At 37.9% G+C, this 21,051-nt stretch overlaps 1 protein-coding gene across 1 annotated transcript; it reads left to right on the plus strand.

Moving 5' to 3' along the window:
• Positions 1–4,416: 4,416 nt before the first annotated feature.
• foxl2a (forkhead box L2a) lies at positions 4,417–6,382 on the plus strand. The gene has a single exon (XM_084717045.1). It carries the CDS (start codon positions 4,653–4,655, stop codon positions 5,568–5,570), a length of 918 nt encoding a protein of 305 aa, XP_084573171.1. The 5' UTR covers positions 4,417–4,652; the 3' UTR covers positions 5,571–6,382.
• Positions 6,383–21,051: the final 14,669 nt, after the last annotated feature.

Genomic DNA, 21,051 nt, shown 5'->3' on the forward strand with positions numbered 1-21,051 from the left:
CTATACCACTACTATAGGTTATTATTATTATTATTATTATCATTATTATTATTATTATTATTATTATTATTATTATTATTATTATTATTGTTATTGTATTAGTTACATGTAGGTATATTATCTAACGTGATTATCATGATGGTTTGTTATAACAGATTACAATTACACTGTTATATTTCAACAACAACAATAATTATGTTAATAATAATAATAATAATAATAATAATAATAATAATAATAATAATAATAATAATAATAAATTGTAGCTTTCCTAGCAGCTTTCTGCCTGGTCTTACCTTGTTGCCAGAGCCTGACTGAAGCCTCTCCAGCCCGGGTGGTTGTTCTCCGGTCCCGACCTGACCTGACGGATCCGTCCGCCGCATTCCACCCGCACGCGCTATCATAAACATCCTAGTCCCGAGACCTGCGAGGGCAGGAAGTGCGCGAGGACAGGAATTCCACTCTTTCAAATTACATTACGGCCTGTTACAATGATGGCTCTTCCACCGCGCGTGTAAATTCACAAGTGGGCCTATGTCAAATAAAATAAGTATGTGAGACAAATATCACAGAAAATCTGGTTCTTGGGGGATTTGTCATTTTCCTCTTCATCCATTTAATTTCAAATTGAAGTGTTGTAGTCCGTGGTTGTGACAGCAGATAGTCTAGATAAGTCTTAGCATTCCAATATATAGTTCCGCATATGATTGTGATACATGAACATGCATGTTAAATAAATGCATTTTTTCTGATGTTTCAGCAGCTTTGGTGGTGCGTGTTAAGTGTGTGGGCGGCGTGTTAAATCTTTTTATTTGATCATTTGGGCTTTTGGGGAGGTGTTGAAAGACTTTCAGAGGACACTGAGGCCTATCACAGAAGAAAACACCGACAGAGCATACCACTGCCTCACTCTTGTCATGCAGCCCAGAAAAATCCACTTTCTACAGGAGTGACAATTTTCACCACAGTACGGAAACATGATTAAATCAAGCTAAATTAATTTTAAAAAAGGAATTCCACGTCGCTTGTTTTCCTCACATTCATGCCTGCATTTTAAAAATTAATTTTTCTCTCCGAAAAGTTATATATGTGTCATTTTCCTGAATGTTTTTTTTTTCTTAATGTCTGACGTTAGTGTGCCAATGTCGATTTGATCAGGGTGACAACAAATATAAATTGCAAGGATTTTAAGAAACTGTGTGTTAAAAAATGAAAAATGAACTTTAAGTGCAGAGCAAATTGGACTAATAATTAGCACTATCAGTATAAGCAATATAGCCATTAGCTCTTTTTTAATTAATTATTTTGGTTTAATTCTTAATTTATTTGTTCATATCTTTATTTATCGTATGCACTAGGGTGCTTGCTTACGAAAACAGGCTATACTATCAAATTAACATTCCTCAGCGCCTCACTGAAGCTTAAAGCCAGTTCAAGTTTCAGGGTCTTGTTTTGTTTTTCGGATTGTCGACATGCTAGTTTTGTTGTGACGTGACGCGTGTGACTGCAGCGGCTCAGGCTCTGGAAAAAGGTTCAGGCCTACAGGTGATGGAGGTGAGAGAAAAAATAATAAAACAGTGCAAGACCAGTGGCTTTAACTTGAAGAAACTATGTCAGTTATCAAAAAGGTATTGTTAACAATAGAGATAAAAAAAATATATATTTAGTCTAACTATTAAAGCATATGGGTGGTCAGCAGAGCTTCAGGTGAAATAAATGTTAGGCCAACAGACCTTTTTCAGTCACTTGAATATTAGGTTAACACGGGTGTTTCTAATAGAATTAATTGAGAGAGAGCCTTAAATAATGTGATCACTAACACCAGTGTCTATTACCCGTCAACATTGCTGCTGTAAAAACAAAAAAAGGTCTGATGTTTTTGAGAACAGTCAGCATTACCGTGAAGCCATGCCACAGCAGGTAGAATTTTCCAACCGCTACAAAATAAATAAATAACATTGATTTGGGAATAACCTTACCTACAGGGATATATCCTCCATGGCTATTTATTATTGGGAAAATTCATGGCTACATCTTAGCATTTAGCATTTTATCCTAAAAGTTGGCTAGTCTGTGTCAGCCGTTTTCAGGGTGATCTACAGGGATCATCATTGGGTCTTTGAAGAGGACAAATATAATTTCGTTGTCTTGTATTCAGAATTTTTTTGGCTATATAGACATTCTTTCACTGCAGCCATTTTAACATAAAATAGTACACATGGGTGACCATGACTTTAATGAAGTCTCTGTGGTATTAGTACGTCACGTTAATTAATGTGATTAACATGTTTTTTCATGTCAAAATGAATGCTGCAGAGAAACTTTATATTAAGTTTGTGAGGACACCATGAAACTTTGTCACAACAGGGAGGGTGACAGGAGTATTTTCCAGCCACGACAAAATATCTGATAGATTTCGTAATAATCTCACTCACATGCCTATATTCCTCATGGCTAGCTGCATCTTAGCATTTAGCATTTTAGCCTACAAGTAGGCTAGCCTGTATCAGTGTTATTAAGGTGATCTACGGGGCCCACCATGACGTGTTGAAGGGGTTAGGGTGCCTCTGCAAAATGACAAATAGCGTAATTTCACTGACGTATAAAATACTTGGCAATAGAGCTTTCTCACAGCAGCCATATTGGTATGAAATAAAAGGCAAAATACAAGTTTTATCATTAATATTAATTATGGTTCCGGTCCTTAATTTGTGTCATTTAATACACCTGTGCTTGCCTTATGTTAATGGGGCTGTTGTGAAAAAGGTCTATTGATGACAGGTCAATTAAATTAGCATTTATATTAAGGAACAATTTCACTTTCGTTTTCCATATTCACATTTTTATATTGATTTGAACGCTTCAATGGCTAAAATGGTACTGTAAATTTAAACGAAATGCTATTTTGAAGGTATTTCCTCCAACATTTTGTTGGGTGATTCCTATTCTTCTGTTTTTGTTTGAGTGCAGAACCAGGGAAGCCGAGAAGACCACAGACTTTCTCTGGAACAATAAAAGAAGACTAAACAACTAAAACACAAAGCGAGATGGAACAAAAGGAGCGTATTTTGTGGTTTCTGCCTTATTTTGACAAACGTAAAAAACAAAATTACAAGTTAAAAAAATTTATTCTATATAGTCTAACCAAATGAACCATTTTTCACACTGGTTTCCTTTGTCAAAAATAAGTATCAAGCAATTTGGAAATATATATTTTATTTGTGCAAATTGATAACTGGACTAATCTCTTCTTGTGCCATTTCATAGCTGCATTAGTTAACCCATCCTTTTGAATGATGTAATGTTTTAACTAAGCCAAATGCTTATAAAGCTGAGGCATAATAGTGGTGTTGAGATTATCTGGAAATGCTCTCCGTCTTAAACATGTGAAAAAGACATTGAAACAAGGAAAAACATCGCGCTGTAACGCTTGAAACTCTGAGTCTGTGGTAATTGCACGTTGAGAGATGGCTGGCTCTCACCGCGGTTCAGCTGCTGCGGCCAGGCTGCAGACTGGCTGCAGGGTGATGACACACATGCCAATGCTGTTCCACCTGCACAGACTCCCAGAGCACGGAAATACACTCCCAGAGAAAGCCGAGGGGACCCTCATGGGTGGCCAGAGAAATGTATACCTCTCCTCCGTGCACTTCCCTCTCTATGTGAACTAATTAAGCAGCACTATCTGTCCAGAGTTTCGTAGAACTGTGGACACGCAGCCGTTTGCAAATGTGCACTGCATCTTTGGTCTAAAGATAATTTATCCGTTAGGTGATGATAAAGTGATGATAAAGTTAGACCAAAAGTTTTTTTGATTAAAACAAGTGTTTGTCCGGGTAGACAATAAAAGTAGAGAGGTGCTGTAATTCATCTTTAACATATGTGAAAAAATTATATCACGTTTTAAGGGTTTATTTCAAATACTTCAGCTTGGACTGCATTAGGCACGAAAATATCAAAATAATTTGAAAGAGTCACCGTCCTTTCTTTCTTTATTTCTTTTGTGATACCCTTGCTTGCTCTCTAACCCAAAAAGAAAAATCTAGTTAATTGCCTGTCATGCAGGTGAATTTAGAAAAACTGGACACAAATTCTGAAATCTATTTTATACCTTTATGTCCATAGTATTCCAGCAATAGATGCTTCCTGCTCCTTTTTGGATAAAAGTGTATGCTTAATGTCTATAGTGTGCTGTTGTAACCCGGCTGTGATAAAAAACGTATTTCAGCATGCATTGAAGAACTGGTTATTTTTTCATTCACTGTAACCACCGGAGGCGGAACTCAAATACGCACTAATCACGACGCAGTACGTCGCTCCATGGAGAGCAGAGTTGAAGCAGCCTGTAAGTGGACCTGAAAAAAAGAGGAAAGGGCTGGGCTTATTGACTCAGAAACCATAACTTGGGTTGCGCCTCCATCAGAAACCAGTTCAGAAAAAAATCCCCGTTGAAGGGAGACGAAGGTCTGGTGCATGCCACTTACTGGGCAGCAAAATAAAGATTTCTCTGTGCGAAGTTTGGGAGACAGCTTTCAATTCGCGGTGCATCTTGAGGCTCTGCAACACATCGCTCTGCTCATCGAGTTTACAAGCGCCACTTAAAGGTTTGTTTTCGGCGTTCGGACTGGACTTGTTTTGGTTTGGTGTGCGCAATGATGGCCACTTACCAAAACCCGGAGGATGACGCAATGGCCTTGATGATCCACGACACCAACACGAGCAAAGAGAAAGAGCGACCCAAAGAGGAGCCGGTCCCGGACAAAGTCCCAGAGAAGCCGGATCCGTCTCAGAAACCACCGTATTCATACGTCGCTCTCATTGCCATGGCCATCCGGGAGAGCTCAGAGAAGCGCCTCACGCTGTCTGGTATTTACCAGTATATCATCAGCAAGTTCCCTTTCTATGAGAAGAACAAGAAGGGCTGGCAGAACAGCATCAGACACAACCTGAGTCTCAACGAGTGCTTCATCAAAGTCCCGCGGGAGGGCGGCGGGGAGAGGAAGGGGAATTACTGGACACTGGACCCAGCCTGTGAGGACATGTTTGAGAAGGGGAACTACAGGAGACGCCGCCGAATGAAACGGCCCTTCAGACCTCCACCAACGCACTTCCAGGGGAAGTCTTTATTCGGAGGAGACGGGTACGGCTACCTGTCCCCACCCAAGTACCTGCAGTCTAGCTTCATGAACAACTCTTGGTCGTTAGGCCAGCCGCCCACCCCGATGTCCTACACGTCCTGTCAGATGGCCAGCGGCAACGTGAGTCCGGTGAACGTCAAGGGGCTGTCAGCCCCCTCATCGTATAACCCCTACTCCCGGGTGCAGAGCATGGCGCTCCCCAGCATGGTGAACTCTTACAACGGCATGAGTCACCACCATCATCCCGCGCATCCCCACCATGCCCAGCAGCTGAGCCCGGCCACCGCGGCACCTCCTCCGGTCTCCTCCAGTAACGGAGCGGGTCTTCAGTTCGCCTGCTCCCGCCAGCCCGCGGAGCTGTCCATGATGCACTGCTCTTACTGGGAACACGAGACCAAACACTCGGCGTTACACACGAGGATTGATATTTAAAGTTTACTGAATGTTCTGTGTAAAATGAGGACTCTAAGAGTGAGAGGTAATTCCTGTGATTTCAAAACAGAACCAAGAGTATTTTTTGAAGACAGTTTTTTTTTTTTCTGACGAGCTGTTTGGGTCCAGCTGCCGATGAGGAGGTATGCGCGAGTTGGAGAAAGTTTTACAAAATGGAATCGGGAGGTAAATAAGTCATCAGGACACACTAGGTACCTCTGGGAGCCATTTCATACGCCTGCATCACACTTGGACTGACGGCCATAACTTGGTATTGTAATCATAATTGTTCCTATGAAAAAACTTTGAATTTTCACGGGGACAGACATCGCTGACATCGCTTCAGCTGTGTCCTATTGCTATGCGTAATGATCTCTCTCAACTTTACGCACGGCTTATCCTAACTATTGCCAAATGAACGTGAACATAAGATGCCCTTTGAGTTAGAGCTCTAATATGTGATTTAATCAGAGGTCAATTTGGCCTTCACAGTAACTTGCTCTAAGCAAGGCCTAACCTCGCATCATGATTGTGAACTTTGAAAGTGTGTGTAGAGATCCACCAGACTGCCAAAAAACACAATTCAGGGTTTTTCATATTTCTTGATCCCATGTATGTATGATATAATTTCCAATATGACGCCAGCCAGTGCCAGGTTTTGTTAATCTTTCTCTGATTATTATTATTTTTTTTTATAAACGTGATTAGCTATATTGTCTCATTCATGTTGGGGCCATGTTTCATTTAATTAGCACTTTTCCCTCTTTTCTAGGTTTGTGAATTTCTTAATAAACTTGTATTTCTTAAAGTAACACAGTGGTCATGAAGTAATCTGTTTTATGCTTTAGGCTTTGATAACCACTGTATGCACTAGAAAAACAGTTTTTACAGGTTTGTCAGAAAAACCAAGGACATAATAATCTTAAGTAAACCAGGGTTATGAGGTCTGGCTCTGCAGTTCTTCTGCACTGTTTAAGCTCCCGCGTAAATTTCTGTTTTATTATTTGGAGTCATTTGTGCCGTAAAAGACAATTTACCGTATTACCGTGATAGACCTAGAGAACTTATATTCTAAATGGACAATCGGTAAACTAACTAATTTAATAATAATAATAATAATGATAACAATAATAATAATGATAATAATAATAATAATAATAATAATGATGATGATGATGATGATGATGATGATGATGATGATGATAATAATAATAATAATAATAATAATAATAATAATAATACGATCAATGTCATCGGGTTACAAAATTAACTTTTTTGTCCACCGTCCAAATGACTTGTGAATGTTAAAATTCCAACAGCCATTCAATATATTAGCATTGTTTTTTTGTTTTTGTTTTTGTTTTGTTTTTTGGCAGGTGAATGAAGCAAATTTACCAGCTACTTGAATATTTAACCAGCATTTACCTGGTTGTAGCTGGTGCTAATTTTAGTCCTTGAGTGTCCTTCATAATTTGTGTCCCACAGCGAATGATATCTGTTTAACAAGAATATTTAATCCATTGTGTTTAAAAATCTTTAGGCTTTTACCATATCTAAATATCATTTTTTCATTCTCTATTTTTTAACGTAATATGTGTTTAATTATTGTATTGTATTTTATTATATTATATTATTCACAAATGATCCACAATGACTACAAATGGTAATTGTAATTGCATGGAAACTATGGCCGTCCTAGGGTATAGTATTTATATATATGATTTTAAAGCTCAATTCCAAGTACGGCAAAAGAACCAAAAAAACTCACAGATCTGATGAACAAGAACCTTCTTTTCCCCAAAAATGTAGACTATAAGGCCTACTCGAAATAACAACAAATCACCACCACCAATAATAATAATAATAATAATAATAATAATAATAATAATAATAACAATAATAATATTCCAGCTGTGTTGTAGAATTTGTATTTTTCTCTCCTTTAACAGTAGATGTTACGTCGGGCTGCAAACAAAACAGACAATGTTGATAACATTAACTGTAAGTATTTAAAGCCAGGGAAATAAGGTCAATAAAGACTGAAGTGTAATAGAAATAGTTTTACAGGCTGCCATATTAACACTAGGAATTCTTTAACCCCATACTGACCTATCCAAGAGTAAGTTGCTAAAATGTTGAAATGCTGCCAGTGAGTCTTCTCTGGAGAAGAAAGTATAAACTTGAGGAAGGCAGCTCCTCCTTCTTAGCTGTGTTTTGGTGTGAGACTGTTGAATTACGTGGACACGTTCCCGTTAGCCCCAGTGGACCATCCTCAGGGCCCAGAGGACCAACAGGCCTCTTGATAAAAGAGACATGTTGACGAATGAGACGCCTTAATACACAACTCAGCTCCATCCCTCCTGTAATCACTATCATATCATCACAAAGCATCGATATATTAGTGCCATCTGGTTTTGACTTCTACACTGAAGGGGAAGTTTGCTGTTTTGACGGAACATCACAGCTATCGTGCGCACTGACGTATTATTTTAAAAGTTGACCAACTGCGAAATATTACATGTGATGGTCCACTATAAATTAGATTGTAGGATCAGACGTATCTGGCGCCAGAGTTAGTGCTGAAACACAGCACAGTCCAGGGTCTCCTAACATGACTGTAGCGCCCGGAGGTGTGTCTGCACATTCACCTTCATCCACCCTCTGTGCTCCGGTCAAACACAGGCTCACGGTCCAAAACTCTCCCCCAAAATACTGTAGTTAAAGAAAACATACACACCCTTAACATCAGTGACTCAACGAATTAACAAACCACGGCGTAACATTTTGGTAGTGGCCCATTAAATCTTGTAACAGCTACTACCACTTGTCCTGTGTGGGATAATTAATTAGTCTGTGATGGTATTTGAATTACTGAAGGTTTGTTTGGACATGAAACACAATTTGAAAGGTTTTTCTCTTTGTGATAGGCTACTTGTATCAACCTGCAGGTTTAAAGATTTTTAAGTTTACCACAGTTTAAACGCATAAACTGAAATTCAAGTATTTGAGGGCAATAAAACTGCAACGCGCATAAAAAGCCTAACAGAAAACATGGCATTAAAACAATAATGGCTAATTAATCATCGGAAAATATAAAGACGAAAAAGTGCATACAGTCATCAAAACTGCAGAATAACACCGCGTTAATTAACTGTTTTTAAACACTAACGCTGTTTTTATGGTGACAAAATTGTGTGTGTGTGTGGGTGGGTGTGTGCGTGTGCATGCGTGTCTGAGTGTGGCAAACAAACATCTAAAAAGAGAAAAAAGTAGTTTAATGCAAAAAAGTTTCAGAAACAATAGTGTGCCACAAAATACACATTGTTTTTTTTTTTTTTTACAAAATAAAACGCACATTGCCTTTTTCCATGACTAATTCATTGTTGCTGCAGTGTAATACACCGTGTATTTTTGTATATCTTAGTATCAGATCTGTCACAGGCGCATGGCATGATCCATTACAGAAGTTCATTTTAAAGGTGAAGTAGCATTACTAAAAAATCAACGAGGCAACATTTTCAGTCCATCACCTGAAGACAACTTCTGCATAAAGTTATAATTACACGGATAAAATGGGAATATTTCATTATGGGCGAAATAGTCGACCACATACAGGCGACTGTAATTATAGTCTCATCCAGCCGTCCGGATCAGTGCGCTAAGACACACTCTTTATGTCGTTTGCCTGTATGTAACCCTGTATGAAACTACAGTAAAAACACATGAAAAAGCCAACAGCTTGGGAATATTCAACGCTCGTGGTCCCATCATGCAGTGGGAGTCCCACTGACACTTGTCCATCTTCTGCAGAGGGAGCGTCGAGGCAAGCCTGAAATGTAGCTGTGTACTTTCTCTGCTTCCTCACATTAATGTTTTGTAAACAATAAGGAGATAAGGGCCCGTTTGAAAGGCAAGTGTATTCTAAACATTCTTCCAAAAATAATAAATACAAGTGTTTTACTAGAAATATGTTTCGGCGAGTGTAACAAACCTTTACATAAACTGTACATGCCGAGATGGATTTAATGATTTTGAAGTTTATTGTTGAAGTCAGGGTTGTTAACACATACTAGGTAGCCTACATCAGTTCAATGTTGTTTTTAGACAAAAGAAAAACACACGTTGAGTTTATTGATATAGTCTTAGGAGTAGTAGGCTATGTGCGTTTTATTATTAGAATAGACCAATAGGCTAATGACATCACAGTATTGGGATATGCATATATGTACATATACAAATACACAGCGCATAGTGGTAGATTTTGCGGTGTATTTATTTTATCTTGCTTTTAGTCCTCTTTGTCAGAAATGTGTCAATAGATTTGTTAACTACTCGCCATAACATGATGCCCATACAATATCCCATCTCAGCAACGCATGCATGCAGACACACATAAATAATACACATATTCTTTTTTCAAATACAAATTTTAGCCCTACATCTGCTCTATTATGGGCATAAACTGAGTATATCCCGGGCGCGGCAGGTGTGCATTTGCGCAGAAAGGTTGACAGTTCAGCCGGGCGGCCGGGAACAATGGGCCTGCATACAGGATGTCTCAGGGGCTGAGAGAGATAAGGCCAACCGAGGTTCAGAGCTTCAACACAGCCCTGGTTTAAAATATAGGTTAGTCTTCTTTTACACTGACTATAAAGCCAGCAGATCCACGGCTGCGTTAACATAGATGTGACTGTTGTTTCGTTCATGAAATACTGTGTATTCTACACTGCGTCTTTAGAACATTTACTACTGACAAAATTAATTAGGTAATGAGTATTATTAGACAACTTGCATATAAAATAATTCATTTTATTTCTAGGCTTTTCATAATTTAAGAAATAAACTGGCCAACCATTTGTAGAAATGTAAGTTATTGCATACACTGTAAAAATAGATCTAAACAATTTGTTTTTACTTCAAAAAAAAGTTAGTGCCCTAAAATTTTAAAACAGATTGGGGTAATTTTGTAACGATTCAAAGACAATAAAATTTTCAAGTAAATAAACTTGATATTAATTCAAAGGTACTTGAAAAACATGTTTGCAGTATTTTCACTACTGTGAAAAAAGCAACCATGACTTATCGTTTGATCAAACATGATCATCTATATTTGTACAAATACTCACCTTAAAGTGTGTTAGAGACATATCAAAGTTGTCATCATGTATATTTTCTTCAAGCAATAAAAAACAAGGGACTATAACAATGCATGGTGGGAATTCTGTAAAAATGCTGATCATGTTTCTTTAGAAACTTAATGAGTCGATTGAACTCTGAACAATACATTCAGTCAGCTTGTTTTAAGTCAAAAGAGTTCAAGGTAGAAGAACTAATGTTTGTAAATTATGAAAGTAAATACTTGAAATGTTAAGTTTAATTGATTTGAATAAATAAAACATCAATTCAGTAAGAAACGATTATTTGATTCCACTAAATTCCCGTATGATTTTTTTTTTTTTTTACAGTGCTACATGCCTGCATGATTCAGCTGGCACGAAAATGTAGTTTTTGTCATAGCATTATGTCATGACATTATTGTGACCTTAAACCAAAACTTTACCATATATGGAAATTATAGGTCTATTTTCCACATGTTAACCTAATTATTAACTCCATAGCAGCCTATGTAGCATTAGGGATCCTGCAAAAACAAAACCAACAACTGCAGCTCTTATCACACTTGCAAATATGCAATAATGTACACCTACTGGTGGGCAGGGGTTAAAGGCCCTGTGTGAGGCTTGTATAAGCCGTATAGGTGATGAATGGATGTTTCTGTTAATTCTGCAGGAGGTGAAAAGGTTTGGCGCAATGTGCGCCTTTGCTTTCATGCGTCTTTTCCGCCGAGCGCGCAGTGAATAACCGTGATTGTATCCTTTGTTGTTCTCTCAGAGATGACAGATTATAATCAACAAGACGAATGAGGTCAACTCATTGTAGAGGCAACACATTTGACCCTCGCTTCTTCTTCTTCGTCACACACACACGCACATGCTCAGACACACACACGCTGGAGCTTATACCTGGATTCGTTCCGGGTATGACAGCTTGCATGCTCGACGGGGCACCGGCGATGCGACCCGGCCGGTCAAGTCACACGCAGGTTGCAGGTTTCCCAATGCCTGCAGACAATTGAATTCCTGACATTCTCGCTAATGTTTGAGATTGAAGAGCAACAGTTTCCACTTCGAAGCGGCGCACATCACCCCAAACCCATTGAAAAGCAGAGTGGGGGTCACCACTGTTTGGTATACATCTGCTCCAAACAGGAAAATATGCAAAGATTTGATTCGCAGAAAATCCGGCAATTGTTCGAATCAGCATGCGTTTTTTTCTCTTGTTGAAGCAGAAATACTCGAAGTTTCATTCTGTCCACCGCATATCTGTGTTATTTCTACACATTACTCAGTCTATCTGTTTATTTTTGGAGCGCGTCCTCTGGTGAATCTCCAATGTAATCAACATGTCACGGTGATCTACGTGATGTTTTCAATGACTACTGATTTCTATCTTAATGACAGCCCCGCGAAACAATAGATTACATGTAATAATGCTTTAATAAGCCAAAATAATTACAATGGGGGTGTGTTGATTATACCGCCACAGTTTATAAATAGGAACCACGCGTTTGTTAACTGGACCTCTGGTCAACAGAGGTTCATCAAATTTCTAGAAATACCGCGTCTATAAATACACACCCGTGTCATCTATTCGAGGAAAAGATGGACTGTCATCTATTCACAGAGAAAAATCATCACGTACTGACCTCTGTTTACCCTCCAGACACCACCGGGACACTCAAATGTCACATCGCCAAACAGCCTGTCCAAATGAGCAAGGGTCAGAGGAGGTACAGGTGAAGAGGGTTCACATTAGGCTACATAAAATGTTTTTCTAAAAATGCAAATATTCATTTATTTTCTAGCACTAACTCCTAGGGTAGACTGGGGACAGTTGCAATAGGGGACGGCTGCAACAAGTCTTATTTCTCCAATCAGTAACGTAATAGTACATACTGATATTCATACTGCACATGCACAGTGAGACTCTCCCCCCATCAGGAAGATACATTCAACATCCTCTACTGAATTTAATGAATAAACTTATTTTGGAGGTATGAAAGTATTTGTTGCATGAGCTGTATTTTTTGTCATACTGCCTTGACTCAAAAAAAAAACTTACTTTGTTTGAATCATTGTTTTGTTGACTTTTCTCTGACATGGTTAGCATGTGTCTAGGTCAGTGTGTCTGGCTAGCACATGATGTTCTGTCATGGCTGACAGGGTGGTGATGGTTGCAACAAGTTCTTGCAACTGTCAAGCTAAGCAGCCATAGTAAAACGGACCACATACCATTAATTTTCAACTTAAACAAGTAATTTTTGCAGTATCAAATTCATTTGTTGCATTGTAGATTGTTCCATTCTTCCTGTCTCACAATGAAATATAGACATATATATATAGACACGCATAAAGGTAGGAATATGTCACATGCAGAAAGGAACAAAACTCAGTAAATGATGTTCAATAACCGTACTAAATTATTTTCTTAAATAATGTATATTTTAAGAAAACTGGCTTTTGAGGAAAAAATGAAAATTTATGTATGGAATGTACATGCAACTGTCCCCAGGGCTGGGGTCCGTTGCAACATCTTACTTCTTCCAGTCAAATAAAAGATTGTGAACCATCTGCCATAAGTAATCATGTTTAAATGGACAGCTGTATGTTTAATGTACCAAGATTTGGTTGGTGTAGTCCAAATAGTCTGAATAACCGAGAGAAATTTAAAAAAAAATTGTGTTGCAGCCGTCCCCACTCTCCCCTATCTCAGCTCTGTAGATAGAAAATAAACTTAATCCAGAAACCCACTTCACCAAACAGGTTTTTATAATGAGATATCACCTCCAAGCAATAACTGGTCATGTGCCAACAGACCTGTTTGAACAGACAGCACAGCAGGCAGCCTTTACCAGCCGCATTTGGCTGCTGTTAATTTCTGCTGTGGATGTGGCGGAACTGGCCTGCTTATACAGTAAAGGGAAATGCGATAAAATGTTTCCGTTCTCTTGATTATGAGCTGCAAATTGCTTTGTCGGGATTTAAATGGCAGGTCTTTTCCCATCATGCACTGATGGAGTCTATTTTTAAACCCCCTTTTCCTTTCGCCCCCTAAAAACTTCCGCAGGGTTGGCAACAAGAGGCTATTAGGATAACTCTTCTCCTGTTAACATTCCAATTAATCAAAGATGAAACCAAATTCCCACAGGGGTCATTACGTGCCAGCACCTGTTCTGCTCGTACTGTATAATAAACCAGTACAACTTCTTGGTCAGACTGTGGCTGAGCTCTAGGGACAGTGTGAGACATTTAATCACTGCAAACCTGTTGTACTATCAGTAATAGAAATATAACCTCAGTCGGATATGAATGCCAAACACTGAGCTTATTTCACAGCCAAAACAATTCCAAAATGTCCTCTCACGTATACTATCAGTTTTTTCAAGAAAATTCAAAACAGTTCAGCCTCATTTGGATACAAACTGTAAGAGTGTTAAACCACAAACTCAATCTCACATTCTTCAGTTAAATTAAGTAATGATTCAGTTAATTATTGGCTGTTATTGAAATAGTTTCACATTAAGTGTGTATTCCATTCCCATATTGATTTTTTTATTGTCATACAAATGACTGATTCCCAACCTGGGGGTCCATGGCTCAACTAGGGATTGCCAAACCTTGACAGGGGGTCATAAGGACAATTCATCTCAAAATCCATGTTTTCCCCCTGTCCTGTAGTGCTATTTATCCATCTAGATAGTTTTGGTGTGAGTTGCTGAGTTTTGGAAATATTGGCCATAGACATATGCCTTCTCTCCAAAATAATAGAACTAGATGACACAAATACAAAATTGAATCAGGTGTTTGGGCACAGTCAGTTGTCATTATTCTTGTTGTCATTGGTTGAGTTACTGTTTCTTGTTTATTTCTAACTATTTGATCAATACTTGCATCAATGCAATACAAAATACAAATATTTCTGACTGGTATTCGGCAATGGAAAATTACATAAAGGTCCCATTCTAAACATTTAGTTTTATTTTGAACACCGTGTGAGTGCATGTGACAAAGTGTAGAGTTTGTGCCAGTGTCACCTCACATTTTTCACATTTGAATACTAGCAATTAAATTTTATATATTTCATGATGCATAAATGTAATAATCTAATTTATAATCATACATTTCTCTATATTGTCCCGGAATTTTCCTTCTTGGTGTCCCACGTGCTATATTTATTGTACCTGGGAAAATGGGTCAACGCTAATTTTGAGCGCTGGATGGCACTTGAAAAATACATTTGAAAAATTCAACAGCAGTGTGAGAAGTTTCAAGTAGGAACTATCTTTTTAGTTTCGAGGGTTGAATCTGCCAGAACTACTTAATACTAGAAAGAAAGTAGTTCCTACATGAAACTGCTCACAATAAGGTCAGCAGAGTATCTAGAGTACCAGGGTCATGCTTTCTGTGAAGAGACATTGCTGTTGAGTTTTTCACGTGTTTTTTGCTGCTCTGAGCACCAAAAGCCAAGTGACATTTAGTTGCATTATATTTCAGATAAGACAGACATCTTTAAGTCTGATATCTCCTAAACTCAGCAGCTCCCACTAAAACTATCTGGATGGATAAAAAGAACAACAGGTAAGAAGAATTGAAATCTATATATATATATATAGCAAATATAGCAAATATAGCAAATACATATATATATATATATATATATATGTATATACATCAAGGCATTTAATTTGTTTTCTGAAAAGAAAACCTGGTGAAATGGTTATTTTTGAAGATTATTTAATATATAAACTTAAAGAAATCTTATGTGGTAAAAACACGGTGAAGACCTGAACACAAGCTGCATTCACAATGCCTTCGTTCTCTGCTTTACAGCCTCACCCTGCATCAGAAAAGTGCGCAGTTAAAACAACCGAAGAGCTAACAGAACACCAGCCAAGCCTCAGGGAGAAAAAGGAGCCTATTAAGTACCTGTGATTGTTGAAAATGTCATAGAATACATTACACGTACAGAATTATATAAAAAGTTCCTTAAAGTGTCAGAAAAACTCATATACGATACAATATTCACAAAAAATAATCTGCTCTAAATTAATCCAAATTGCTTGTTATACACAAACTTCCTGCAGTTATTGCGTTCACTATTAAGGTTAATTTTACAGTTTATCAGTTGTTCTGTATTGTTATTGTTGTGCACTGAATAAAAATGAAATATCCATAAAATATGTCTCTTAGTCAAGGGTTGTCAGTTTACTCAATGATAGAAAATGGGTTCCTTAAGGAGAAAGGTTTTGGAACAACTCATATAAATGATAAGGTTTGTGAAGTAAGTCTCTCTCTATTGGCTATAATGTACACATGCAAAACAGGAAGTTGGCCTCAGGCCTGACCCTTGCCCCGCCTCTCCATACATGCCAAACCCAGTCCCAGGTCAGATCCCAACTTCAGCCATATTTCTTTTAAGCAATTACATACCTCTTGGCAAGGCCTCACAATTAAACAAATGATGATATTTTGATATCCATAATTATACGCATTCACATAAGGTACCCTTTCAAGTTAAATATGCTTTTTATTACACGCTTATCATGTGTGATGAGATTATACACAGTGTGGGTTTGGACTGCGTTAGGGTACATTTAATCAAATAAGAGGAGCAGTAATGGAAGCATGCTGGACCAGGACTACATTGCATACGCTGCTCCCTTTGAGCCCCGCTTATACTTAGCAAATTTCAGACAATAAGAGAGTTATGAGGGAGAGCTTTTAACCCCTGATCACCAGCAGGTCAAGCACATTGCATATGACACAATTTCTTAGGCACTAATGAGGTGCACTAGCACACATGGCCTGAGGAGATAGTTTAAATGTACATATTTCTAACAAAACTAGTTACAGTTGATGGTATGGTTTTGATCATGGTGTGATCTGGTGATCCCATAGAACATCTTAAGGCCAGCTGAGTGCACAGCACTGTAACCAAGCAGGAATCCACTTGCAGTTATGACACTAAATACCAGAATTTAACTTTCATTGAAAGCAGTCACATTGGGAATATAATTCATTACAGAAGTCACCAAATGTGCTCACTCTGACAGAGTAATCTGAGTTCTCCCTTGAAGCTGACAGTTAAAAATGCACTCTGTAGGTCATTGCTGCCACCTTCTGGTGTGAGAAAAAAAAAATCATTTTGCAATGTGACTCATCTCTCTCTGCGGTTTGAAGCAGCCAAAATGATGACAACCATGAATGAAGTTAAAAGAGTACAAACAAACAATTTACACACAAACTAGAAAACATATCATGTAGCTATTTTTTAGTCATGGCTATTGTGCTGGAATGTATTGAGCATGTAGAAAAGTACCAAAAAAGTTATATTGTGTAGAATAGTAGAGTCACATGTATATCAAGATAAATGCCCCTAAATATATCAGCAATAGATACAGATGAGACATACTTGAATGTGTTGGTTTGGACAAACTATCTTTGAATATTCAACATACAAATATTTTGAATACCATTTAAAAGCATTTGTTTTCCTCCTGTAGTATTCACTATTCATGTTCCTCACTTCAAAACAGCAGTAGCAGCAGTAAATATGAGTATATGTTGGATGCAAGAAATATGTTTACCCCTGTGTGCAGGATTAGTGACTGAAAACTCTGTTGTCACCACACCACCACAGCAAGTGTAATTTTGAACATAGGAGGATTTGCCCTGGGCTCAAAATGAAGTTTATACATGTAAGGGCTGTAAAACAATCGTTTTTGATGAGAATTTGTCGAGAGGACAGTATGTTTTTGCTTGTTTGTTATTTTGGGGGTGTTCTAATAGTAGAAAATGTAATGGCAGCAAGTCCCAAATCTTATTTTGCTAAGTTTCAATTTGTTTGAAGATACTCCCTGCCGAATTTCATTGTTGTATGGCTATTTAAGCGTTTGTAGTACCTCATATTTTACACCATACACAGAAACATGTCCCAGGAAGGAGGTTTGGGACCTTTTATGTACTTGGTGTTGATTGAGTGTCAAGCAGCAGTATTTGGTTACCTTAGCTCAATTGTTGAGTGTGTATGGGATCAAATAACCCAATCATTATCTCATGGATATCTAGGAAAATAAGCAAATAAACTATGGGGGTGCTTTTCTCCAAGTGGTCTATGCAACCATGAGCAAGAAGACACTCAACAATCCACTGCACAAATGGAGCTGTTCAGCTATGGTTGTACTGGGTGATGCCACTCTGTTACTGAGAGTTTGATATTCCTGTAGGGGGCAGCACTTGATTGATACTGACGAAGCAGTACGTACAAAAGGTTAATAAACACTTGTCAAACTCCTATTTCCCATGACAACCAAAAGGTCATTCTTACATATTAGCACTGTACAGTAGTGGAGGAAGTATTCAGGTCTTTTACTTAAGAGAAAACACTAATACCAAACTGTTGCAAAATAAAAGTCCTGCACTGAAAATGTTACTTAAAGGTACTATGGATAGTTTTTAACAGATCATGAAACGATCGTAGTTTAATTCTGGTGCCTCATTGTGAGCTACATAATGAAAGATTGGCTCTGTCTATATAGTTATGTTTAGTGCCTGCCACCAGGTCAGATTCTCCTTGAAATCAGATGAAACAAGACTGTGTTTACATTTTCCCAAGCAAAATAGCAGTGAGTAGTGTGTTTGTCTGTCAAAAAGAAGCAGGAAAACATTTTTATTTTTGACATTATATTTTGTTGTTATAGCAATGGAAATATGAAAAACTGAAATCATGACATTTAAGGTATTTTTATACTAAATAACTTAAATGATTAATTCAATTGGAAAAACAGTCACTGATTCATTTTCAGATGCTTGACCAATCAAGTAATTGATTTCTCTTCTAATTGTTTAAATATCAATTTTGATATACTGTTTGGTTGTTACATTTTTTATACACCATTTTAAAGTGGTTCATGTGTTATGTGTGTAAAATAATTTGTTTAGTTATTAGTAACTATAGCCATCACATCACACAAGTGAAAAGGAGTAAAAGTACAATATTTCTCTCTGAAATGTTGTAAACTAAAAGTATGATGTATCAGGAAATTGAAATATTTAAGTAAAGAACTGATATTTCAAATTTGTATTTAAGTACAGTCGATTAAATGTACTTGTACACAACTGGTCTTATATAATAAAGTATGATGACATTATGTTTTAAATTGAATATATCCGATTTTACCACGAGAGGGCAGCAAAACTCATCAAATACTGCCAGACATACGCTTTTACAGGACTGTACATGTTTCATATACACATGAGACATCGGGACATTATCACGTAAGGATGTTTCGTGGTTTGACTTGACAGTGAAGAGCGATATTAAAGGTCAAAGAGACGGATGAGAAAGACTCATGTATACGGCGACCTCCATTTCAATGTCGTGCCTGCCTGGTTCACTTCTTGAAGATGAGGTTGAAAAAAATCTTGTATTTCCGGGTGAAATCACTGCTCAAAAGTTTTGTGCCGGTGTTATGTGGATGTTGGAAGAAAGCCGGCTGCCCTCCATGCCTCAGCTGGAGAACTGCACCAATCAGCTTCAGATAGACAGAGCAAAACCAGAGGAAAGGAGATGTGGCTTTCACAATAAAAGCCTCCTCAGAACAGCAGGGATAGTTTCAGACAAATGTAATTAATAAAGGCTGACTGTGTTTTATTGTGCATTTCCATGCTTATGAAAACTAATGTTTTTCTTCATATTTTGCAGGTGATTTTTGATTTAAACAAAGTGAGCAGCAGTCTGCACTGTAGTGCAAACAAATCCTGAAGATAGCACCCTCTCAAAACCCTGTGGTGAATTTACTGGGACATTATTTTTCTGATTCACAGCTGTCCATGTTACACATGATCCTAATTAATAGTATTCCTCAATTTGCAGACAAAATGCAATCAGCAATCGGCAAAAACAAATCTACATATGGTGAGATTTCAAAACTTTATGGTGCAATGTACAGTGGTTGTACATGAATCACTAGCAACTTTGATCACTGATTAACTGCTTTAAGTAATTAAAAAAAAAACAGTCCAGTCTCTGATTTCAGTTTTTTAAACATTAAATATTTTCTGGTTTATTTGTTACTTTATGACAGCTAACTTGTTATTTTTAGGTGGTGGACAAAACAAGGCATTTGAGGACATGTTTGACCATTTTGTGACATTTATAGGTTAAACAAGTTCAAACCTTAGATTGCAACTAAGAGGATTTACCTCGACACCGCCCCTCTCTCACCAAGAGTACGGTGGCCGTCAGCGGACAAAATGGCGAGCGAAAGCTATCTCACAACAAACTACAATTATGTGTGTAGGATGTATTACCTGTCCAGCAGAAAACAGGAAACCTCGGCCTCACTGTGAAAATGTTTGTCCTCCATCAGCGGTTTCCATCGTGTAAACGCTATGCTGATGTTGATTCGTGTTTTTGCCGTTTCCTGTCATGCTTGCGTTTACTTTCTTCACGTCTCCGCTTCTTGGATGACAGGGATTCACTGTCCGCTGCTTTTTGTTCTGGTACAGTGTATGTATGATCCTCCATTTGTCAAAACTGTGCCAGTCAAGGTTCACAACGCTAAATGGTCTGCCAACAATCACCCGCGTCTATCCTCCCCGTCTACTTCCGTGTTTACGCTGCGGCGTCTACGTAAGGTCGCCATGGGCTTCCCAAGACTCACTGTTAGTGCAGTTTGTCCGCTCTGCGCTGCCGTAGACGGCGCAGGATTATGATCTCCATTAGTCGACCCGACAGTATGTAACTGTAAATGGCTATTTCTAAAGTAACGGGAACATATAGATTATGAGTTTACGTTGATTGATAATAATAAATAACATACTTATATATAATATATCTCATTTATGTACATAAATTCCTGTAATTATTACACACTGGTCAATGGACAACTGGACAATGAAAATAATAGTTAGTTGCAGCCCTGCTGTCACAAAATGGTTTGGTGTTCTCCCTAGATGGCTATTTTAAGATGAGATAATCCTTTATTAAGTGTAGGAGTGTAAGAGTGGTGTGTATTTGTATGTGTAGGGTACATCTGTGGCTAAATTATTATTATTATTATTATTATTGTTGTTGTTGTTGTTGTTGTTGTTGTTAGATTTGATGATTTTAATGTCTTTTAAACTAAACTAAAGCCTTTAGTACAATGAGTCAGTGTTGAATGGACCGCTCCAAAAAATGTGAGAAAATATTCATCTCAAGTCTTTATGTTTGAGTCCCCATTCACTAGTTTTTAATTTTGCCACTGGAATAAAATTATGTGAATTGAACTTCAGGATGGATTTCCCCTTCAATCAAAACGTTTTGACTTGAGTCTATCGTAGCCCTCCGCCTGCCATCAGAGAGGGTTTTTATTTTG

Source organism: Lutjanus erythropterus, chromosome 4, assembly GCF_056507025.1.
Source record: "Lutjanus erythropterus isolate fLutEry1 chromosome 4, fLutEry1.hap2, whole genome shotgun sequence".
NCBI classification, from domain to species: Eukaryota; Metazoa; Chordata; class Actinopteri; order Lutjaniformes; family Lutjanidae; genus Lutjanus; species Lutjanus erythropterus.